At 45.3% G+C, this 24,977-nt stretch overlaps 1 protein-coding gene across 10 annotated transcripts in view; it reads right to left on the minus strand.

Annotated features, from left to right (window-relative positions):
- Positions 1-24,977, minus strand: part of MEI1 (meiotic double-stranded break formation protein 1) — a 57,450-nt gene that overhangs the window by 25,262 nt on the left and 7,211 nt on the right. For 5 of the 10 annotated variants that reach the window (XM_044983885.1, XM_044983915.1, XM_044983868.1 and 2 more), the window contains exons 3-16: positions 21,994-22,044; positions 19,759-19,832; positions 18,997-19,102; positions 15,989-16,192; positions 14,128-14,258; positions 13,478-13,592; positions 12,139-12,255; positions 8,607-8,706; positions 6,695-6,829; positions 6,270-6,384; positions 4,109-4,200; positions 2,772-2,913; positions 1,256-1,367; positions 517-577 (exon numbers count right to left, since the gene is read on the minus strand). In XM_044983885.1, the coding sequence (XP_044839820.1) occupies positions 517-577; positions 1,256-1,367; positions 2,772-2,913; positions 4,109-4,200; positions 6,270-6,384; positions 6,695-6,829; positions 8,607-8,706; positions 12,139-12,255; positions 13,478-13,592; positions 14,128-14,258; positions 15,989-16,192; positions 18,997-19,102; positions 19,759-19,832; positions 21,994-22,044 (1,555 nt within the window). Of the gene's footprint in view, positions 1-516; positions 578-1,255; positions 1,368-2,771; positions 2,914-4,108; positions 4,201-6,269; positions 6,385-6,694; positions 6,830-8,606; positions 8,707-12,138; positions 12,256-13,477; positions 13,593-14,127; positions 14,259-15,988; positions 16,193-18,996; positions 19,103-19,758; positions 19,833-21,993; positions 22,045-24,977 lie in introns of those variants that run through there. The other 5 variants (XM_044983876.1, XM_044983889.1, XM_044983923.1 and 2 more) reach the window with 5 other exon arrangements.

Below are 24,977 nucleotides of genomic sequence, written 5' to 3' on the forward strand. Positions count from 1 at the left end.
CGTGGGGCTCTATCCATAAGCTTCCAAGCTCTGCTAGAAATGACCCAGCATAATGTATTTTGTTAGCATTCTTACCCTCCCCATCCCTTCTAATCACTGCACCAGTATTTATATAGATGGTACGTTCTGTTCCTGAAACGCCAGAGCTCCAGTGAGATGGAACCTGCTGTAACATCTCCTCTCCATGGCATCCAGTGTCATCACTCCATAACAGCAGCACCATTCTACTGAACCTGCATAGCATGTTCCTTACTGGGGATCTTTTAAAACAGTTCTGGCAAAATTTGGAGTTCACTTTTCCATTACACCGTCAGTTTCTCATCCCACCTCAATCCATCTAATTTTTCCTTTACAATTACTTTTTAGGTCTTTCAACAAATGAAGGCAAATGGTGCTGGCCCAACTGAGCAGAGGGTATTTCAGATCCATTCGCATTTAATTCTGCTGCAAGAATAGGACATTTCCTCTTTTCTCAAATGGAAACTCTTGGTTTAGTTTCAATATAGAGGACAGTACCTTTGTCCAGTGCAGAATTTGGCCTTCAGCTCCAGTGCCAGTCGGATGAAAGAAGAGGATGCTAGAGAGAAGGCAGAGCAGGAGGGAAGATAAACACAGCATGAGATCACAGAATGCAGGACCCCCTGTAACAAACAACCATCCCTGACTTTTCAAAGCAACAGCTGGCAAACAAGACAGGTCACCCTAGACAGAATGCATCTGCCAGGCTCATTCTCTTTTAGGTTCCATGGGCAAATTATTTTTCCAGATTTTGGAGAGAAGAACCATATCTGTGATTCACTGGGTCTCCAGGCTCTGTGGGAAAGAAGAGTAAGCACTGCCTGGTGCACTAGCTCCAGGGGAGAGTGACTTCCTCTTCATCTCTGACCCAGAAGGTGGTAAAGAAGACAGACAATACAGAGGAAATAAAACACTTTGTCTGATCTCCTGTCTCCAACAGTAGCCGATTCTGGAGGCTTTAGAGGAAAAGTACAAAGCTCCCATAACGGACCTAGCTGAAGTACTATGCTATGGGGTAAACTCCTTCCAGCACTCAGCAGATCTTGTTTTTAACCCCGGGTTTTATCCTAGTTAACATAAGTGCAGATGCTAGTCTTACTCAAATAAATGGCTCTATATGAAATGTTGCTAAGCTCTTTGCTTCAATCAGATCCAACAGCAGCAAGTTCCCCAGGTTAATCAGGTTATTCACTGTGTAAAGAAGCACAGTGAATTACGATGTCAGAGTTCGGCATACCCAGCTTCCTAGAGAATTTCTCTTGCATGCTCGGCACAACAGTGAACAAGGTGCTGAGGGTGGATATGAAAACCTCCATCAGAGCTGGGCTGGAAATCCTTTCTGAGTGCTTCTGAGGGGAGAGGAAATGGTCAGCAAGCAAATGCCGTATCCCTTTGTGCATGGGCATTGACTTTCATTTTTCCGGGTGGGTGCTTCACTCCTGCTCCACCCTGAGGCACCGCCCTCCCTTTGCACCCCCTCCAGTGCCCCACCCTTGCTTTACCCCTTCCCCTAAGGCCCCAGCCTCACTCTGCCTCTTCCCACCCCGACTCCACCCCCTCCTCCGAGCACCTCCTGCCAGCCGCCAAACAGCTAATCAGCAGGGCTGGCCGAACAGCTGTGGTTGGTGGGTGCTGAGCACCCACTAATTTTTTTCCATGGATGCTCCAGCCCCAGAGCACCCATGGAGTCAGCGCGTATGCCTTTGTGGTGAGAAACATGCAAGCGCACACTGAAGGAATCAGTGATCTTTCAGTGAGTCTCACATGGTTACAAAGCCAGGCAAATGTGACTGAAGTCAAACAGCCCTTGTTCCAACAAGACTGCTGACAGCAAGTATCCTGCCTCAGACGGTGGCCTATGCTAGGTGTTTCAGAGGCAGATTTAACAACTTCCCTCTCTGAACAATTGTTCCTAACTGTGCAAGACTCTACACCAAGGAGAAAAATTCTTCGTGGTTGCAGTTGTTAATAGGCTGATGTCCTGAAGCATAAGACTGATACTGTCATTTTTACTCTACACAGAATCACAGTAAATGGTATTCCTGTTCGGCTACTGAGGCCCCAGTTCACCAAAGCAATGGGACTTAAGCACGTGCTTCAGCGCTTTGCTGAATAGAGACGGACGTAAGCACTTAAGTGCTTTGCTCATTATGGACCAAAGTCTGCAAGGAGTGTAGTAATAGATTTGTAAGAAACACAGTACAAAGTTATGTGCGTCTGCTCCTTCTTTGCCTTATGGAGCTATGTGCTTCAACAATGTCCTGTGGCTGCAAGTTCCACAGGTTAATCAATATACTGCATAAGCCTAGATGACAAAGAACTTGCAAGTTCTGTTGTTTGCCAGGCCAGTGGCAGGCCTTGAGAGAGGAGAAGAGGGAGAGTGGTTCATATATACATCACCTCCAGCAGTGGCAAAACCTGTCATTTATTATCTCATTTGGGTAGGGTGCTATTTCAGAGACTTCCTGGTCTGGAGACCTCTCTATGGAACGCAGGCAGGGCTCTGAGTTCATACACCCTCCTCTCACACACGCTAGACTTCTCTCTTCCGTTTCCCATAAGCCAAATAAATTGAGGATTGCCCAACATGAGACAGAATATGCCACAACTACACTTGTATGAGGCTGATGCACTGGTTTATCCCTAATTCTCCTCTCCCACACAAATTCTTCTCAACAATCTCCCATAAGCATCTCTACTGCTTGGGTGCCCCTTATGCCTGAGGGACAGTGTGGATTCTGAACTGACCCTACCAGGACTATGGGGATGCAAAGGCTGTCGCAAATCCACAGCAGAAACTCAGAGAAGCTGCTCAGAGTATTCTCGCTCTCCGAGCCGGGAGCGGTGAAAGCATTCTCCTGAGCCACAGGGTCGCTTTGACATTCCACAGCTAACCTAGAAACATACACATGGACATCAGAGAATGCACTCTCCTGCTCTCTGCAGAACCTACAGTGTGTTACACTTCTAGAATCTGATGGACCCCAGAGCATGTCACACGCTGTATGTGCACGGATCAGTCAATGAAATGAGCTGTCTCAAATGAAACCTGACAGCCATTTTGAGCCAGTGACACTACACAATAGTATCACAGGAGGAGAAAGAATTAAATGGAATTCCTGCTGCAGGGCGAGGAGACAATATCATCATTTGGTTAAATGTACTTAGTCAGTTTGGAATTTGGCCTGAACACCAGGGCTAATGCCTCAAATCTTATAAAAATGCCATAGGGTATTTAATGATCATGAGTGGCCATGAACCCAGTTTTGCATTGCAATACAAGACAGTATTATAGAAGCACAGCGCCCCCTAATACCGTACCAAGAGATTGTTTCAGCATAGACTAAAACAAGGGGACAGGAAATGGAATACAATCTTCCACTAGTTCAAGTTTAGCCACCAAATTTGGGTAGTGGCCAGAAGTTGTTATTTTCCAACAGCTGTTCAGGGGTCTATATGGAATGAGCTAGTAGGTCTCAGGCAAGTTTCTAATGGGACAGGTGTGCATCACAAAACCATCAGAACTGGTACTGGGTCCCCCTTCTTTTGGCATCTCAGTGAAGCCACCAAGGATTAAACAGGCAGCTAGAGATTCTTCTCTCTCTTAGAAGTGAGTCCCTCCAGATCTGGGTAAAGTCACCATGAGGGGGACTCTACTTTGCAACTTCCTGCAGTTTACATGTTATGTGGCTAAACAGACAACTTGAGTCTCCAGTTTCAAGAGCATCACATTGACCAATACATTTAATTTTAAAAAATCATCTCTAGCCTCTGGCCAGGAGGTCCAGCAACTGGATCGCAGAGGCACGGGGAGATCTCCACTGACTGGATACATTCACTCTAGTGGCTTAAAGGATCCCTCTAAGTAGTTCGGTCTGCTCTAGCATCTGGCTAACAGCTGGCAGACTCACCAAAGAGCAGCCCTTCCACAAGTTGAGCTGACAGAGCATATACTGTACTTTCACATCACGCTGAAGAGAGACTGTAAAGAATGTTAGTTGGGCACAGGGTGTGTGTGGGGGAGGGGGGAATTCACTCACCAATTGATTAGACAGAGCCCGAACCAACAGAAATCCCCTTATCTCCTCACCTACAAGCATTTCTGAAGCCTTCCACAGTGCTGAGCAGGAACTGCCCCTGTCGCAAAACTGCTTTGTTCTGAATGCTGTGCCCCAGGTGACTCTGAGAGATTGAGGAGAGAAGATCACCCCATTAAAGGACAGAAGCAGGTACATGTCCTCAAGAGCTTGTGTTTATATGTGAAACAAATTAACGCTCCCCCCTAAAAACATCTAACCAACCAGAGGTGGGGTGTGGGACAATACCTGTTGCGAAACTCATTTCATCCACAGATGGGTTCCTTTTTGTTCAGTGTTATTACCCATCTGCTGTAGCAATAAATGAAGCCAAGTCCGTCAGTCTGTTCCGGTGGAGCGCCCCAAGCGGGGGGTCTCCACGTCCTTTTATTATAATGGTTACATAAATCATTCTATTATGCCCATGTACTAACCCAAGCCAATTTCTCGCCCCCTCTCCTGATTGGTGCTTTATGCACTGCGTCTTCCAGTGGTAAACACCTAGTCGGCGCTTAATCTGTGTGTCTCCTGATCGAGAGTGTGGGGGGGTGGGAACCACTTCAGCCACTCTAAATCCGGGGGCGGTCTTCCAACCCCCTTAGTGCTTGAGAAGTGTAAAGTTCCTACAATCTGCACTTCCCTCATCGAGATTAGAAACAGAAAAGATCTGTTAGATAATACCTTGCCCACTGGACAATGCAATATATTGCCATGGGTCTGTCTGGTCCCGTTTTAAATGGCTCAGGTAATGAGGGTTCTATCACTGCTCTGGGAAGACTATTCAGCTTTAATTTTCTCTCAACTTAGTTTCATCTCATTACCTCTCGGACAACCCTGAACAATTCCTCTTCCTCCTCAGTGTTTACATCATTCAAGTTGCTTGTAGATTGTTATATCCCTCCTTAGACCCCAATCCCGCAGCTGACTGAATGGGCAGACCCCAGCTCCCAGAGTCCCATGACTTCAATGTGGCTTCACGGGAGCACAGGAGTCTGCCTGCATCTCCTCAGTTGTAGGACCAGGGTGCTAGTCATTTGGGTGAGGAAGGACATACACGGCTCTTTTAATCTTTCTTCATAAGTCAAACCCACCAGCCCCTTAATCATCTGAGTTGTTCTTCTCTGAATTCTCTCCGAATGGACAACATTTAAGAACCATTACAGATTGGTGCCTGAGCAATCTGAAAACTGCGTGTCCATGAGCCACTTTCCCATCTGATGCTGAAACAAATTCCACCTTATAATAACCATTTTCTGCTTTCCCTGAGTCCCTGGTTTCTTTTCCACAGCCCAGTTCCCCTCTATTAGTGATTCACTAGTGCTAGTGGAGCTAATAGCTCAGGAAAAGCAAACAGACTGACATCTAAGGTCTAACCAAACAGCATGAAACAACTTCATAGTCCCCCATCAGATAAGACAAAAACAACAGATGCTACATGATTCAGACCATGCATAATTCTTTTAGAGAAAATTCAGCAGCTACCTGCACAGCCCTACATTTCAGCCAGGTGCTTCTTCTATTACAGACACACCTGTGACATAAACCCATGTGCATATAGATCTAAAACAGGGGTTCTTAACCTTTGTGCTTGTGTTCAGCCACCTGTTATCGCTCCTCCTCCTCAGATACCCCTCTGGATCTTTGCCCAATTCCCCTTCATGAGAAGAGGACTGGATATGCAATCCAAATGATTGCTGGTAGCTCTCTTGCTGAGAGGGGGTCACAGCCCATGGAATGTGACCCTCTAAGTTTAAGGCAGAGTGAGGAACATCACTGGTAATAAACATGAAAGAGGAAGCATGCTGTGAAGAAGCCTGAACATGGGGAGCTTGAACTCTCTTGGAGCTGAGGACACATGGAGGGAGGAAACTCAGCCCTGAGGGAAGGAATGCCTTGCACCACTTCTTAGCAAACCTCCCCACATTTCCATTGATCTGGCAGAATCAAGAATGACCTCCAGAGGGACCAATACCCAGCCTTCCTCAATCAGAGAGGAACTGAGGCCTTTCCAGAGGAGGAAGAATAAAGGGAAAGTGTGGGAATCCCTGAGGGCTACCCACCACCCATGGAAAAAGGGGGAAGTGTAAGTGTATGCGGCATCCATATGCCAGCTATATACAAAGGCCATCATCCGCAAGGCCTGCTGAGAAGCAGCAGTGGTCCTCCTTGACTTACTGCGGGCCTCCTGTTAATGGGTGGCAGTGATAGGTCAGCGCACCGCTTCAGCATAGTCTCAATCAGTTTCTGCAACTCTACATACTGCACTGGGGGGCAGCTCAAGTGGTCCTTCCTGTGGAGACAGAGAGAAAGAACGACAGCAGCTGGGACTTGGAAGAAGCCTCTGAACTTTCCCCATTGGAGACAGAACTCCCAAGAAGGTCACATGTCATAGCATGGTCAGCACAAAGAAAGACTTGATTGACAGTAGCACACCTTCACCAACTCGCTCCTGCCTTCAGTCTGTAACTGGACTGAAAGCAACTGTGATGGATTTGGACAGACAGGAGTAGATCTGAAGAGGCCAATATGGATAAGACAGATGTGTCACATCCAAAATACATCTCTCCTGAAAGAAGCCTATCAGACCCCTTCCTGCTTACCTCAGAATAGCAGACACAGCTTTCACAGCCTCTACTGCTACCTCCAGCACCGGACATTTTACTGCCTCCACAAGAACACCAATGGCATCTTTACACATGGCTAGATTTGTGAATAACTTGATTTCCACTGGTTGCCTGAGAAGGGGAAACAAAGAGCAAATGAGTAAAGCTTTGTGACCACCCCTGTTTGAAAAGAGAGTATGAAAAATAAGACCATCTCAGTGTTCTGTCCTTATTCCCCAAAAGACACTAAGTCTTGCAGCTTCAGGCCATACTACCAGACGTCACACAGCAAAGTCCTAGCTTTGTACTGAGATAGTGACTCTCCAAGGATTTCATGTAGTCTCCAAGCAAAACATTCATGCTGTCTATGAGTCTGTTATGGCTGGATCCCAGCACCATTCATGACAGGCAAATGTCAAAAGGTTTGGAGAAAAACCTAAGTGTGTGGATGGTTAACTGATTGGATCAGCAAACACTAGTCTGAAAACGTCAGGACAAACAGCCTCCCTACAAGAGAATGAACTCACCTACCTAGGATTTCACACCATGCTCAACTCTCTGGTACCTGAATGCCTACCTGAACAGAGACATTTCTAAATAAGGAAACAAATACCCTGCTTCCAGAGAGGCTGGAAACGCCATGAAAAGAGCTTCTCTTGCAGTATCGTGGCACTTCCTTGTTTGAAACACTAATCCTTGAGAAACGCTTCCCTACTGACTGGGGGCACAAACATCACTGCAGTAGGGCACTTTATGATGTAACTTTGCCTTGGAGGAAAGGTCTAAACAGCAGCATCTCTGTTTGGGTCCCAAACTCTGCCCACTGCTCCTCCTGTGCTGACACTCCTGCAGGTGGAGTGCGCTGAGTACCCCAGACCACCTGACCCTTTCAAAAAGTGACTGGATTCCTAAGGGATGGATTCCTGTGTTCAGCCACCCCTTTGGCCAGTGACTGTGGTGGTGTGGGGGAGAGGAGGTGTTGCTGCAATACAGCAACCCTCAGTTAGACAGCAAGTAGAAGGGGAAAAAACTAGAGGATCATTGATGGGATCCCTTTCCCCAGCACAAAATAGATGATCTGAAAGAAACACTGTACTTCAAAGCATAGCAAACAAGAACACATACTGTACTAAAAATGCCATTAGCTTGGCATGATATTAGCCTCTCTTCCATTTGCAATGACTAATGCAGAGAAGTGTACTTTGAGAAAGAGCTTTTCTCTGCCCATATCCCGGTTTCTCTCCTTCTGACGGATCCTGTACTGCCAGCACCATCTTGTGCCAATAGCATCACATTTTCTGTTATTGTTACAGGAATGACTGTAATATCCTGTCACAGAAATTCAACTTGGGGAACTGAGCAAAAAAAAAAAAAAAGGCTGAGATACTGAGGTGATGGAGAGGCAAAGAAATAAGGGGGGAATTAAAGCCAGACACTACATGAATTCTCCTATTTTGCAGAAAAGAAGAGTGAAGGGAAACAAATTCATATTTCAGCCTAGTGTTTCTATGTAAAATTTAATCCAGGTGACAGGTGTTGGACTGAAAGCCCTGGAGGTTGTGCTCTCAGTTTAGGTATAGAGCAGCACAGGCAGTGCCGAGCTGCTCACATACACTGACCCAGTCCCCTGGTTCCCCCGTCCTCTTCCCCACCAATGTGCCTCTGTCCTACCCTGGAGGTGTCCTTCCCAAGGCAGAGAGGACAGTTCACTCAGTCCCTCAGTTCTCTGCTGACACTGCCAAGGAAGCTACTATGGGGCAGTTGTTTTGGTAGGTGGTGCATGAGATGTGGATGAGTCAGTTTTATCTGAAACTTGCCCTCAGGCCCTTCTTTAGTGAACAGGTGCTCTCCCTTGCCTTCGCAATGTCCTCCAACTCAGTGACATGTGAGCGAGCAGGAGGCCCCTTACCGTTTCAGTATTTCAGTGAACAGCAAGAGTCCCTGCTTGTGCAGCTCCACATTATTCAGTTGCAGGATCCCTTTCAGGCTCCTCACCACAGATTCGATGCCTGCAGAGGGGCATGCATTCACGAGATGTCATCAGGGAGATTTTAACAAACACACCAAAAACCCAAGAAGAGTTATGATGGGGGTGGGAGATGAATTTTCAAAGGAGAGCGGGGGTTGGAGGATCTGCTAACATTGGCAGGGCATAGGCAGTGGCAGCAAAACGTTCCCCATATACTCTGCTCCCTGCCAACGTGCCTCAGCTTCCCTTGTAAAGGCACATCTACATTTGAGCTGGAAGGTATGATTCCAAGCTCACGCAGACGTACCTGCACTAGCTCTGCTTGAGCTAGCACCTAAAAACAGGAGTGTGGCTCTGGTGGCCCGGACGGCTGCTTGGGGAGGACCTTGTTGAGGAAATGGTTGTAGGGGACAATCTTGGCTCGAGTGATCATGAGCTAATTCGGTTCAAAATAAATGGAAGGATAAACAAAATTGCATCTGAGACTAAGGTTTACGATTTCAAAAGGGCTAACTTTACTAAATTAAGGCGACTAGTTAGGGAAGTGGATTGGACTAACATATTTAGGGATCTAAAGGCAGAAGACGCCTGGGATTATTTCAGGTTGAAGTTGCAGGAGCTGTCAGAGGCCTGTATCCCGAGAAAGGGAAAATGGTCCTTAGGTAGCAGTTTTAGACCGAGCTGGATGAGCAAGCGTCTCAGAGCGCTTAAGAAAAAACAGAAAGCGTACAAGGAGTGGAAGATGGGAGGGATCAGCAAAGAAACCTACCTTATTGAGGTCAGAGGGTGTAGGGATGCAGTGAGAAAGGCCAAAAGCCGGGTAGAGATGGACCTTGCGAATGGAATTAAAACCAATAGTAAAAGGTTTTTAGCCATATAAATAGGAAGAAAACCAAGAAAGAAGAAGTGGGACCGCTTAAAACTGTAAACGGAGTGGAGATTAAGGATAAGCTAGGCATGGCACAATATCTAAACGAATATTTTGCCTCGGTCTTTAATGAGGCTAATGAAGGGTTTAGGAATAGTGGCAGAGTGACTGATGGGAATGAAGGTGTGGGGTTGGAAATTACAGTATCTGAGGTAGAAGCCAAACTTGAACAGCTTAACAGTAGTAAATCAGGCGGCCCGGATAATCTTCATCCTAGAATATTAAAGGAATTGGCGAGTGAAATTGCAAGCCCATTAGCGATAATTTTTAACGAATCTCTAAACTCGGGGGTTGTACCGTTTGACTGGAGATTAGCTAATATAGTTCCTATTTTCAAGAAGGGGAAAAAAAGTGACCCGGGTAACTACAGGCCTGTTAGTTTAACATCTGTAGTATGTAAAGTCATGGAAAAAATATTAAAGGAGAGAGTAGTTACGGACCTTGAGGTCAATGGCAATTGGGACAAATTACAACATGGTTTTACGAAAGGTAGATCATGCCAAACCAACCTGATCTCCTTCTTTGAGAAAGTAACAGATTTTTTAGACAAGGGAAATGCGGTGGATCTAATATATCTTGATTTCAGTAAGGCGTTTGATACGGTACCGCATGAAGAATTACTGGTTAAATTGGAAAAGATGGGGATCGAAATGAAAATCCAGAGGTGGGTAAGGAACTGGTTAAAGGGGAGACTGCAGCGGGTCATATTGAAAGGTGATCTGTCGGGTTGGAGGGAGGTTACCAGTGGAGTTCCTCAAGGTTCGGTTTTGGGTCCGATCTTATTCAATCTATTTATCACTGACCTTGGAACCAAAAGTAGGAGTGGGCTGATAAAGTTTGCGGATGACACAAGGTTGGGAGGTATTGCCAATTCGGAGAAGGATCGGGATATCCTCCAGGGAGATTTGGATGACCTTCTAAACTGGAGCATTAGTAATAGGATGAAATTCAATAGTGAGAAGTGTAAGGTTATGCATTTAGGGATGACTAACAGGAATTTTAGTTATAAGCTGGGGATGCACCAGTTGGAAGTAACGGAAGAGGAGAAGGACCTCGGAGTCCTGGTTGATCACAGGATGACTATGAATCGGCAATGTGATGTGGCCGTTAAAAAAGCTAATGCGGTCTTGGGATGCATTAGGTGAGGTATTTCTAGTAGAGATAAGGAGGTGCTAGTCCCGTTATACAAGGCGTTGGTGAGACCTCATTTGGAGTACTGTGTGCAGTTTTGGTCTCCCATGTTTAAGAAGGATGAATTCAAACTGGAACGGGTACAAAGAAGGGCCACTAGAATGATCCGAGGAATGGAAAGCCTGTCGTATGAAAGGAGACTTGAGGAGCTCGGTTTGTTTTCCTTAACCAAAAGAAGGTTGAGAGGAGATATGATTGCTCTCTTTAAATATATCAAAGGGATAAATACCAGGGAGGGAGAGGAATTATTTCAGCTCAGTACTAATGTGGACACGAGAACAAATGGATATAAATTGGCAGTCGGGAAGTTTAGGCTTGAAATTAGACGAAGGTTTCTAACCATCAGGGGAGTGAAATTCTGGAACAGCCTACCGAGGGAAACAGTGGGGGCGAAGGACCTCTCTGGCTTTAAGATTAAGCTTGATAAGTTTATGGAGGGAATGGTTTGATAGGATAACGTGATTTAGTCAATAGGCAATAACGTGCGACCACTGGTAATTAGTACCGAGGGTCAATGTTGGGATATTGAAAGTCTTTTTCCTGAGTGTCTGGCTGGAGAGTCTTGCCCGCATGCTCAGGGTTCAGCTGATCGCCATATTTGGGGTCGGGAAGGAATTTTCCTCCAGGGTAGATTGGCAGTGGCCCTGGAGGTTTTTCGCCTTCCTCCGCAGCATGGGGCAGGGGTCGCTTGCTGGAGGATTATCTGCTACTTGAAGTCTTTAAATCAGGATTTGGGACTTCAACAGCTGAGTCAAGGGAGAGAATTATTTCAGGAGTGGGTGGGTCAGCTTTTGTGGCCTGCATTTTGCGGGAGGTCAGACTAGATGATCATAATGGTCCCTTCTGATCTTAAGTTCTATGATTCTATGATACCCCAAGTACAATCCCACCCACTGTTCTCGGTACACACTCAGGTGGCTACCCACCTGTGCCGGCACAGACACGCTGCTGTTTTTAGGTGCTGACTTGAGCAGAGCTAGGGTGGGTATGTCTACACAAGCCAGGAATCATGTTCCCAGTTCAAATATAGACATACCCTAATGGTGAATTCAGCTTCTGTCTTCCTATGTCCTTGGCATCTTTGTAGAGACTGCCAGCAAGATGCCAGTTAATGTCAACAGTGCTGGTGGCTTCTGTAATGTGGACATGTGCCCACCAGGAACTGGACTCAGGCACCATAAACCTATGTCATGGAAGTCTCCAGACAAGCATCGTATGGGAATAATTTTCAGTTACTACTAATCTGGGACCAGTGACCTTGCAGTAAAAGGCTCTGAAACCCCAGCTACATCCTCAGTGTCTATGTGATATTACTCAAGCAATTTTGACAGGTTAGGAAGGACTGGGACCTACCATAGACTGTGTGACACTTGGAAAAGAAAAGCCGCTCCTCAGTTAGGAGCAGCAGGCAGCAATAAACCGACCAGAGGAGAATTTCATTGGTGCAGAAGAGACACTCAAACAGGAATTCTGCAAACAAACAAATAAAACAACCCTAGTAAAACAGCATCTCCACCATGCATGGCACAACTGCCCCTAGGGGGCCAGGGAGAACAACAGAGGCTGTAACTGGGAGCAACGTCTTCTTGTTTCCACCCTACTGCCATACTAATTTAACAGTAACACTCAGTAATAGTCCCTAGGGAAGAGGAGACAACCACCCACTACCTCTGGATGGTGTCCAGCAGCACTGATGAGTCCTGAAGGAAAAAGGGATTCCAGCTTTGCTCAGCCAAAGCGAGGATTACTGTGAAATAGGACTCTTAAAGAAAGATAGGGAGAACGCAGAGGAAAATGATGGATATATCATCCTCAAAATAAAGTGACTAAAGAGCAGCAGGGTCCTGAAGGCAAGTGGGCTGATATCCTTCTGGTACATAGCTAGCAAGCAGCTGAAATATGGCTATAGACATTAACATGATTTAAGGGATAAAGCCAGCTTTGTCACAGCAGCTGTGACCCCGCCTCTCAAACTCTTACACATCCAAAGTAGTGGATGCACAAAACCAAAGTGATTAATTCCTCTGCGGAGGGGAAATGAAAATTTAACATCTTCCTGGCCTGGCATCCTGGGCCAAAGTCTGAGCTGAATTATATCCTGTGCAACCCCACTGAAGTCAAGGGGATGATATAGGGTTAATTCAGGATAGAAGTTGGCTTGTTTGGGTTCTGCAGTTATGCATGCCATGAGAATGCATAATCTAAGCAGAGTTAAGCCAGGTTAATTCTTGGATGGGAGACTTCAAAGGAAAATTCAAATGCTGCAGGAAGTAATTAGTAATTTGGTAAAGGACGGTCTATGCTCTGAATCACTACTGGAGCAATGCCTCCTAGCAGTGCTATGCATTTAGAAGTGCTGTCTTTACACCAATTACGGATAATAAGTATCCTCATCGGCACTTTTTGCAAGAGGAGTCTTAAACTTGATGACCTGCCCAAATTCCAATTTAGGACATTACATTCGGTCTACATAAAACTCCCCCTACAATTTCAACTAGGAGCTTATTTTTCACTTCTCTTCCTATAATAACGTTGGTGGTTTTTGTTGCTGCAGAATGGCTGTTGTGACTACCCCAGAGGTGGTTGCATTACATGGATTGAGGCCGATTTGAGTGCATAAACTGTACACTGGTAAGATACCCCCAGAGGGAAAGACACTGTAGAAGTACAAGGTATTATCGTATTTCTTCACCTGGGATGTCTGCATGAATAAAGGCAGGAGCATATTTGATAGGAGAATGCACAAGCACAGCAGTCATACACTGAACACTTGCCACCTGTAGCATCTCATCTCTGGACAGCAACAGCTGTGTGGAAACAAAAATGAAGAAAAAAATCAAAACCACAGACTTGATTAGGAAAGAATTCCTAGAGGGAGCTTGAAAAAGACCAATTTAAAACAGGCAAAAAGAAATCTCTTTAAGCAACATATAATTCCCTAGTGTAACTTGCTATGGAAAGATAATACCAAGGCAAGTAACTTAGCAAGATTAAGAAAAACATTAAAGACGCCTAGGACTAAGAATAGCTTTGTAATCACACTTGCCAGGCTAATGCTTACAAGAGCTATGTTGATCCTCATGCTTCAGAGTATAAGCTAAACAGAGCTGGGATCAGGAAGAAATTCCACTCACTACTGGTGCACTATTGAACAACTGGTGCATTATGGGGGATTTCCACCTTCCTAGGCTGCATCTGACATTGATCAGTATGGGGGAGGCTACTTGAACCAGTGCAGCAAATAACTGTTCCTATTGATAACTCACCTCACAGTAAGGGATAATTTGACTGGCCACTTGTACAAGGAATGTTGAGAGATGTGGTAACCCCTTCAACAATTACCTTTTTGAGCACTAGTGGCAGTGGGTTCTCTCCCTCCAACAACTCAGTATTCTCGGAATCTGCCCCTCTTCTTGAATTGCTCATAATAACTGATACAAAATGGTCAGAATTCAGCAGCTCCTTTAGCAAACCTGCAAAGGGAGAGAAAGAACAAGCAGCAAACTGGGAGTGGGGAGGATTGGGAGCTTCACAACATCCTGTCCTGAAACATGTCACTGACTCCTTACCCACTGCTGTATTCTTGACAAAACCCTTCTGCTTACATTCAGGGCTTTCTCTGGCCATGCCCCCATGTATCTCCACCGTCCATCAATGCATTACACACACACCCTCATCTCCAATTCTCCTCTTTGCCATTTCTGATTCTCTCCATTCCCCGTTCCCTCTTCTATCACTGGATCCTTTAATTGCCATTGCACCAGCTTTCTAGCACAACCTGATCCACTCCTTCTGCCTTTCCGATTCCTCACCTCCAAACTCTTTTTAAAGCGCAGCTCAAAACCAGCCACTTCTCTGCTGCTTGCAGCCAGGGACCCAATCACCAGTTTCTCCCCCAGGTACTTACTACTGCCAACCATTCACACCTCTTGCTATCTATTCTCCCAACCTGCTCTCATACCTACCCATTTAATAATCCCATTTCTGTAACTGCTACAAGTTTAAAGAACCTACCACAAGCAGCACATTATAAACATACAGTGCACATTGTTACATGCACTGATGCAAATCATAAACAAGAGATTTTGTAGACAACACTCTAATGTAAGGTCAGAAGTGATGTAGCAGAGCTGTTGGAGTGAACTTTTGAAAAGAGACATCTGTTACAAATGGCTGACTGCTGGATGTGAAAAGCAAGCAGACTACTGTTTCCCTTCTACAGTAAAGGGAGAGATCGCTGTGTGGTGTGCATTTGAGCTGTGTGAATGTAGCCGAAACCATCCTGTGTACTTCATGACATCACTGCTCTATGCAAAACGATGGCTCTGACTGCATCATCCAGAAGCTTAGAGAAAGCATAGGCGCCGACTCCGTGGGTGCTCTGGGGCTGGAACACCCATGGGGAAAAAAATGGTGGGTGCTGAGCACCCACTGGCAGCCCCCCTATCAGCCCCACCTTCCTCCTGCAGTGCCTCCCGCCCATCGGAGGGCCCCGCCAATCAGCTCCTCCCCCCTCCAACCCGGTGCCTCCCGCCTGCCGTGATCAACTATTTCACAACATGCAGGAGGCTCTCAGCGGGAAGGGGGAAGGAGTGAGGATGCAGCACGCTCGGGGAGGGGGCGGAAAGAGACAGGGCAGGGTGTGGGGTGAGGGTGGGCATATTGGAAAGTCGGCGCCTGTGAGAGAAAGCCAATCTCCATTTTTGTTTTTCAGCCTAAACTACGAGACACTTCATATCTCCAAGTTGCATTTCTCAGAATCAATCCAACTACTTTACAATACCAATCTATCTGATTGTATGTAGAGGTTGGAATCAGTCACTTTAACCTTAGGGGGTTACTTGATTTCCAGGAGGATGACACAGTCAAATTGGGACAGGTCAAGCCAGGGTGCAAGCTGGAGGCCTTCAGAGACAGTTTCAGCAGGTACCACTGGGGTTCCAGCAACAAGGTGTGACAGGGTGTGTTGCTTCCCTGGTTATACTAGGAGGGTTTGGCAATGGGGCTAGGATGAACGATTGTTGTGCAGTAACAGAAGGGATCAGCAGCTGTAGACAAGTACACTCACTACCTACGGAATAGTCCAACCAGCTGAGAGTTTGCAAGTTCAGAGTTCTGAGGAACAATCCAGAGTCCAGCACACATTAGAATCCCAAACTATCAAAGACAACCCCACATCTTTTGTTTCTCTGAGATGTCTTACCCATGCAGTTAACCTGCAGTTCCTTTGTCTGTGCATTCCCTAGGGTATCCAGGAAGAGGTCACACAGCCTCTCTGTGAAGTGCCCTGACAGCCTTTCTGAACTAGTGGGGGAAGAGTACAGCTTGCCATAAAGATAGCAGACAGCAGCCTTTACACCCTCGTTGGGGTACATCAAGCCTGCCAGCAGGTGTTCCATTAAGTTACCTAGAGTGGTAAACAACAATGACCGCTGTTGAGAGAAAACACTGGTAACGACATTTCTAAGTCATCCGGCAGAGGCACATTCCTTGCAAAAGCCTCCACAAACACTTTACAGACCTGTCCATGCAGGCTAGGAAAAGAGGTTGAGGTTAGGTTGAGATTAGCTAATGCATGTTAACTGACCTTTCCCTCTTTCCCTAATCAAGCCTTATATTAAGAAATGTGGGGCCACCTGCTGTGATTCTCTGAGGAGTGAGTGATGTTGTAAGAATTGTCCAGGGGGGCTCACAGTTAAACTACATTACAATACACACGCCCACCCCCACTCCCCCACCCCTCTACTCAGGGGCTGAGCATTCTCGCACCAACACTCCTACCTTGGGGAAGGGAGACCTGGAGAAGTGCAACCACATGCATGTCTCCCAAGACACAAACAGAGCTCCAAATTCCAGTCCACTAAGGCTGGTCTTCAACAGGCCGAACTAGCCAGGAGAGGTAAAGCAGCCTCATGGCTAAGCACTGGACAGGGACTCAAGAGATTTGGGTCCAATGCCTAGTTCTGCCACAGATTTGCTTTGTGACCTTGGGAAAGTGACTTAGTGTCTGTATCAGAGTGGTAGCCATGTTAGTCTGTAACCACAAAAACAACGAGGAGTCCGGTGGCACCTTAAAGACTAACAGATTTATTTGGAGCATAAGCTTTCATGGGTGAATATCCACTTTGTCAGACGCATGCCGTGGTATTCACCCACGAAAGCTTATGCTTCAATATGTCTGTTAGTCTATAAGGTGTCACAGGACTCTTTGTTGCTTTTTACAGATCCAGACTAACACGGCTACCCCTTGACACAGATTTATTTGGAAAGATAAGCTTTCGTGGGTAAAAAAAACCCCACTTCTTCAGATGCATGGAGTGAAAATTACAGATACAGGCATAAGTATATACTGGCACATGAAGAGAAGGGAGTTGCCTTACAAGTGAAGAACCAGTGTTGACAAGGCCAATTCAGACAGGGTGGATGTGGTCCACTCCCAATAACTGATGAGGAGGTGTCAATACCAAAAGAGGGGAAATTGCTTTTGTAATGAGCCAGCCACTCCCAGTCCCTATTCAAGCCCAAATTAATGGTGTTAAGTTTGCAAATGAATTGTAGCTCTGCAGTTTCTCTTTGAAGTCTGTTTTTGAAGGTTTTTTTTGTTGAAGGGTGGCTAATTTAAATCTGTTATTGAATGTCCTGAGAGACTGAAGTGTTCTCCTACTGGCTTTTGTATGTTACCATTCCTGATGTCTGATTTGTGTACATTTATTCTTTTACACAGAGACTGACCAGTCTGGCCAATGTACATGGCAGAGGGGCATTGCTGGCACATGATGGCATATATCACATTAGTAGATGTGCAGGTGAATGAGCCCCTGATGGTGTGACTGATGTGGTTGGGTCCTCTGATGGTGTCACTAGAGAAGATATGGGGACAGAGTAGGCAATGGGATTTGTTACAGGGATTAGTTCCTGGGTTAGTGTTTCTGCGGTGTGTAGCTGCTGGTGAGTATTTGCTTCAGGTTGGGGGGCTGTCTGTAAGCAAGGACTGGCCTGCCTCCCAAGGTCTGTGAGAGTGAGGGATCGTTTTCCAGGATAGGTTGTAGATCGTTGATGATGTGCTAGAGAGGTTCTAGCTGGGGACTGTACGTGATGGCCAGTGGTGTTCTGTTATTTTCCTTGTTGGGCCTCTCCTGTAGTAAGTGACTTCTGGGTACCCATCTCGTTCTGTCAGTCTGTTTCCTCACTTCCCCAGGAGGGTACTGTAGTTTTAAGAATGCTTGATAAAGATATTGTAGGTGTTTGTCTCTGTCTGAGAGATTGGAGCAAATGCGGCTGTATCTTAGGGCTTGACTGTAGACAATGGATCGTATGATGTGTCCTGGATGGAAGCCGGAGGCATGTAGGTACATATAGCGGTCAGTAGGTTTCCAATATAGGGTGGTGTTTATGTGACCATCACTTATTAGCACTGTAGTGTCTAAGAAGTGGATCTCTTGTGTGGATTGGTCCAGGCTGAGGTTGATGGTAGGGTGGGAATTGTTGAAATCCAGGTGGAATTCTTCAAGGGCCTCCTTCCTGTGGGTCCATATGATGATGTCATCAATGTAGCACAAGTAGAGGAGAGGTACTAGGGGACGAGAGCTGAGGAAGCGTCGCTCTAAGTCAGCCATAAAAAGGTTGGCATGCTGTGGGGCCATGCGGGTACCCACAACAATGTCACTGACTTGAAGGTATAAGTTGTCCCTAAATCTGAAATGGTTGTGGGTGAGAACAAAGTCACAAAGCTCAGCCACCAGGTGTGCCATGGCCTCATCAGGGATACTGTTCCTGACAGCTTATAGTCCATCCTCATGTGGAATATTGGTGTAATGCGCTTCTACATCCATGGTGGCCAGGATGGTGTTTTCAGGAAGATCATTGGGAGTGGCTGGCTCACTACAAAAGCCATTTCCCCTCTCTTGGTATTGACACCTCCTCATCAATTATTGGGAGTGGACCACATCCACCCTGACTGAATTGGCCTTGTCAACACTGGTTCTTCACCTGTAAGGCAACCCCCTTCTCTTCATGTGCCAGTATATATATGCCTGTATCTGTAATTTTCACTCCATGCATCTGAAGAAGTGGGGTTTTTACCCACGAAAGCATATGCCCAAATAAATCTGTTAGGCTTTAAGGTGCCACCAGACTCATCGTTGTTTTAGTGCCTGTCTCACTCTCTCAGGGCCTCTAGATGTTACCATGATATAATGAAGTATGACTCACCGTGTTCAATTACCAATATATCAGCTAAACCCGGGATGGCATCTGCCAGTTTGCCCAGGAGATTAAACATAGGCAGGCTCCCTCTCATGGTGGCTGCCTTAGATAACTGGGAAGGGAAGAAAACAAACCACCAATAAGAATGTGGCCCAAAATGGGAAACACACACAAAATGGTGAACTCCCCTCATGGTGCAATGAACCCCATGAAATGGGACCTTCTTAGCCAGTGGAACCCCCTTAACTGTTCAGGATAAATCAGCGGAAGATATTTGTTTGTCCATACAATTGTCCCTAAACACATCCACCAAATCTCCCAGCAATAATCTCCTCCTGGTTTCTGCCCTGTTGCTGCACCCCCCGAGCTGATGTGTAGGTGGATGGGGGAGCTGGCTAACCCTCTCCCCATCTCTGCTGTCTCCCAAGCTTCTGTGCTCTGGGGAAGTCTGACATTTTGTGATGAATCTGGCAATGAAGAGAGCACAAGCGAAGGGAGCAGACCTGCCAAGCAGCTCCAGGTCTGAAAAGCTGCCCATATTACTGCCGCAGTAATGGAGGGAAAAGAGAAACCACAGAGAATGCCATGTTGCCATGGTGGAGGGGATACAATGGTAAAAATTCCAGGGCAGATGTCAACATTGCCAGAGTCACAAAGGCAGCAGCAGCATTTAGGACATTCCTCAAGAGCCCGTTCACAATAGTGTGTAACTTGCCATATTTTCAAACTTGGGGGACCAAAGGGAGCAAGGAAATAATCTTTACTGACCTCTTTCTGGCTTTCATCCAACACACAGTGTACATACTGCTCCAACTTCAGCTCCGCCACAAGTCGCACCAGAACTGAGCAGAAGAAACAGGATCAGTAACAATAACACACACCAGAGTGTACTCAGAACACATCTTCCACAGAGCTTTACCGAGCAGGTGGAGTACGTGTTTAACGCATATGGAGGTTAAACAGCATGGGGCACGGGTCACTTGCTGGAGGATTCTCTGCAGCTTGAGGTCTTCAAACTGCAATTTGGGGACTTCAATAACTCAGACATAGGTTAGGGGTTTGTTATAGAAGTGGATTCTGTGGCCTGCATTGTGCAGTAGGTCAGACTAGATGATCATAATGGTCCCTTCTGACCTTAAAGTCTCTGAGTCTATGAGGTGCTTATAAAGCATAGTAACATCTGCATTCCCTTTGCTGTTATTTGATATTCCTCCTGCCCCAGCTTGATCTTTCTGCAGTGAAGTCATCATAAACCCTGCATTAGTGACTGCCATCTGTTTACAAGGAAATTAACTTCCAGTCACCAATTCAGTGTTAGGCTATCAAGTAACAAAGAGAGATCAGGCTGGAAAAGAATTAGTCCCTTGTTCAAAGCAAAAATACACTCAATAAGTAGTGCATAGGACAAGTTTCCCACACTTCCTTTCTGAGATTAGATCAGGACACAGTTGATGACCAGATATAATTTGAGGGGCCCTTATCTAGTATTAGGTTCTTTAATAGTACCTGGGAGTCTGTTACAGACCAGGTTGTAATAGCCCAGTGGGCAAGGGGCTGACTTATAACTCAGGAAACCTGTGTTTGAGCCCCCAGCTCTGCTCCTGGGTGAGTGCTACCAACCCACTTTTCTCCCTCATTTTCCCCAAATGTAGGATGATGAAACTGACCTCTTTTGTAAAGTGCTTTGAGATCTACCGATGATAAGCCCTAGGTGTTATTTACACCTGTTGTGATTATTCTGCATATCAAGTCCTATTTCTTCAGCTTGGTGTTCCAATTGTACCTTTCCACCTCCTCGGCACCAATTAAGACCTATTATTTTTGGCTCACAGTAACTGCAAGAAAACCTTATTCCATCTGCCCTAGTGAAAAGGAGGAGGTGGAATAATGGAAATCAACAAGAAACTAGGTTCACTAGATGCCATTTGCATATAATTTTTGGCTTTACTAACAAAACAACCAGTGAGTTGCATGAAGCAAGACAACCGCTTTCCCAGTAAAAAAAAATCTGCATAACCTCTGATGCCCGTTGCTCACCTCTTGCCTGATACGAAGAACCAAAACTATTTCTGACATGCTTAGATCACAGGCTTTCCATGGGTATAAGAAACATTCAGACTGACTTAAGAGGTAAAAGTTTTCTAGCAGACAACCAAATAGACAAGAAAGCTATTGGGGTAATACAAAGAGGATGGAGTCAGGGTATACTGTTTGATATTATATGAATGGTTGTTGTGGGTTTACTTTGCTCCCATTGTGTATTTTGTTTAGGGCATATGCTTTTATGGAACATACTTTTTTCTGTTTATATTGTTAGGGTATTCAGTGACACATTAACAGTGAAGGGTGGTTAACCCTTTGAACAAGTTATCAAGGAACATGGTGCATTCTCCTTCTCTTCATGATTTCAGATCAAGACTCTGGGCCTTTCTGGAAGATGTGCTTTAGCCAAACACAAGTTACGGCTCAATGCAGAGGTAACAGGATAAAACTGTAAGGCCTTTGTTATGCAGGAGCTCAGAATAGATGATCTAACAGTCCCTTCTGGCCTTAAAATGTATGAAAACCTTCAGGTATGAGGCACCAATAAGTTAAACTGTTTTACGGTTTGGGAGTGTGCACATCTCAGAGGATTAGTAATGTGACAAAGACACTTTACCTCTGTGTCACCATGTGAAATCCAGCCCACATTCCTACTGACTGAAAACTGATACCCTCTCTGAAGAGAGCTGGTTATTTTTCAGTTCAGCTCTTAAGATTTTTGTGAGAAAGACAGCAGTGTCAGCAGAAATGCCGAAGATTAAATGAGCTGTGGGTGTGCTTCCCCCAAAAACAACTCTTAGGAGACTATACCCCTTTCACTGTGCATGCAAAGCACCCCGGCAAGGAGAGGGAACAGCTGCTCTCTTCAATTTGTGAAGTTGCTGAGACTATCAGCATCCAACCAGATACAGTAGATTCTTCTTCCCAACCTGCCAGTGAGACCCAGAACCTCCCTCTCACCTTCAGTGGGTAGATCCAGTGCACTACTGTCTTCTGCTGTATGCAACATCCCTGAAAGATCAACTCACATATAAACCACAATTACATAATATATCCCCCATTTGAGATCATCAGTGTTGGGGCTTGATTTTGAAAGGAATCCTGGGGACCTTTCAGGACTCTTGCATTTTCCCCATTTATTAGCCCTGCTTCATGTTAGACCAACCTGTCTTTCTGGTCAAGACTGGGAGGACATTGCTCTTTGGGAGCAGGATACAAGGCGCTCCCTGTATCCAATTCACAAGAGGCTGAAGCATACAGCCTAACTTGCAATCTTTTAACTTGCTTGCTGTGTTTTTATTTGTAGGGGGTATAGTGACAGATTTTTTTTTTTTGCTAAAATAATTGTTTTCACCCATCTAAGTACATACACAACCCACATCACCAGCGCATTTGAGTGTCTGTGACTGGTATTATTAAATCCACCTCACAAAAGTCTGTTTCTAGAATACACACAGCACACTCTCCAGAATCCCAGAAGTTACAGACTGTCAGATCAGTCTCTTATGTTCTACCCACTCCTGCCATGAACAGTTTTGTTCCTGCTCCCTTACTGCCAAACAGATTATTTAGCCTAAAATTAAACACTACCAGTATTAGAAATTCACATTCCCGTTGAGACTATTCCAGAGGTAAACTTAATCTATTGTTACAAAACTGTTTAACATAATCTTTTATTTTCACAACCAGAACATAAGATTTGACTATCATCCCACCTTTTGCTGCACCAGATCAGACTACTAATCCAGTACCCCACCTCCTTCCACATTAAATCAGAGCATTGGTCTACCACAATCCCTTCTTCTGCCCTACCGGGCCTGTTCTACCAACATTTCTAGTTCAGTATTTTGCTTCTGATGGTTCAAAAGGACAAAAACCCTCCACATAAAACAGCTGACCAACTGAACAATACTGAGACACTGGGTCTGGAGAAAGCAGTTTTATTTCCTGCCTCATCCCATCCCCTCTACATCATAGGATCAATTACCTTTATTACGGAATATTGTAGAGTTAGCTTCCTTTCACTTTCCAAGTTAAATTCAGACTATTCATGCTCACCAACATGGCCCTTCACAATACCCCAGCCTGCATCTCTTCCCTCTTTCACTTTTAACCTCTCTTTCTTCTGCCTATGTTCCTCCCAAAACTCCCTCCTTTTTTTATCTTTTTCCAATGTTGTATTGATTTAGATTAAATAAATTGGCTAAAGGTGTTAACATAACCCAATCACTGTCCAACATTAAACAGTATTAAACCAGGTGTGGGGTTTGGTATACAGAGACCTCAGCCTGCTTAGGACCTTGGAAACATACCATTACATTTTTTAAAAAAACTTTTAAATTAAAGAAAGGAAAACAGTTAAAGAATTTGAAAGGTAAAGTATTAAACAAGGTTTTTATTTTAAACAACTTTTTTGTTGTTTGGGGAATTAGCTGGAGAGAGTTTTTACAAGGAAAAAAAACCCTTTGTTTGGCATTTTTTTAAATGGTAAAAACTATCATTTTAGGGACAAGAGAATAAATTGGTTGAGGGAGGCTTGAGCTGTTGGTGTTGTTGTTAACATTTGATTTTGTTTTATTTTAGGTGGTGTTTGGGATATAATTGGAACCAGCAGAGATGGCAATGTCATTTGGGGCTCTTTTTTGGCCTGGTTTGGTCAAGACATTTTTTAGGATGTGGATGATAAAAGTCTGGTGCCCTGGTAGATCATCAGGGTGGCAGCCATGATAGTGAAGCTTCATTCAGTAGCCAATTTTTCTTCCAAAGTGTTTTAATTTAAGGACCACATAGGGAGTGTGGGACGTTCTGTACCTTGTGGGAACACCCTACACCCCCATGTTCATCCTTATAATATGATTGTGTGGCATCCAATGCAAAGTTTGTCATGTTGGGTGTCTTTGGAAGGCTCATGATACACTGAGTATTGTTGTTATAGTGATGCTATGCACTGGGATAGCTCACTGGTTTGCGCATTAGCCTGCTAAATGCAGGGTTGTGAGTTCAATCCTTGAGGGGGTGACCTAGGGCAAAGATCTGTCTGGGGATTAGCCCTGCTTTGAGGAGGGGGTTGGACTAGATGAGGTCCCTTCCAACCCTGATATTCTATGACAGGTATATACTTATGTGGCTGAAAATGTTTCCTCATAGCTTAAAATAAGCCCTGACAAAAAGCCTCCAAAAGCAGAGGCAGCAAAGAATCCTGTGGTACCTTATAGACTAACAGATGTTTTAGAGCATGAGCTTTCGTGGGTTCCGACGAAGTGGGTATTCACCCATGAAAGCTCATGCTCTAAAACGTCTGTTAGTCTATAAGGTGCCACAGGATTCTTTGCTGCTTTTACAGATACATGGCTACCTCTCTGATACTCAAAAGCAGAGGGGCAGTTCACACCTCATCAGGGCATGTATGCAACCAGCCCAGCCTCACAAGAACAAAGGATCTGTTGGACTCTTGAGTGAGTCACTCCCACCTTCCTTTGGTCAGTTTGGGACTGTGATGAGGTAATACTCACCTGACTCTGATGGGGGGGGGCAAAGCCAAGAGGGAAGAAAGAACATGATAAAAGGGAGATGTTTGCCATGCTCTTCCTCTCTCTTTCACCTACATCTACAACCACCATACCAAGTGACTGAAGCACTGATCAAAGCAGAGAGCCTGGCTGAGGAGCAACCAGCCAGCCTGTGGTGAGAAGCAGCTACATTTGCAAGGGCATTGAAAGTGTTAAAATCAGCTTAGAATGTGTTTTGCTTTTATTTCATTTGACCAGATCTGATTTGTTGTGCTTTGACTTATAATCACTTAACATTTATCTTTGTAGTTGATAAATCTGTTTGTTATACCAATCTCCTAAAACTGGAAGGGACCTTGAAAGGTCATCAAGTCCAGCCCCCTACCTTTGCTAGGTGGACCAATTTTTGCCCCAGATCCCTAAGTAGCCCCCTCA

The sequence above is a fragment of the Mauremys mutica genome, chromosome 1 (genome assembly GCF_020497125.1).
Source record: "Mauremys mutica isolate MM-2020 ecotype Southern chromosome 1, ASM2049712v1, whole genome shotgun sequence".
Taxonomy (NCBI): domain Eukaryota; kingdom Metazoa; phylum Chordata; order Testudines; family Geoemydidae; genus Mauremys; species Mauremys mutica.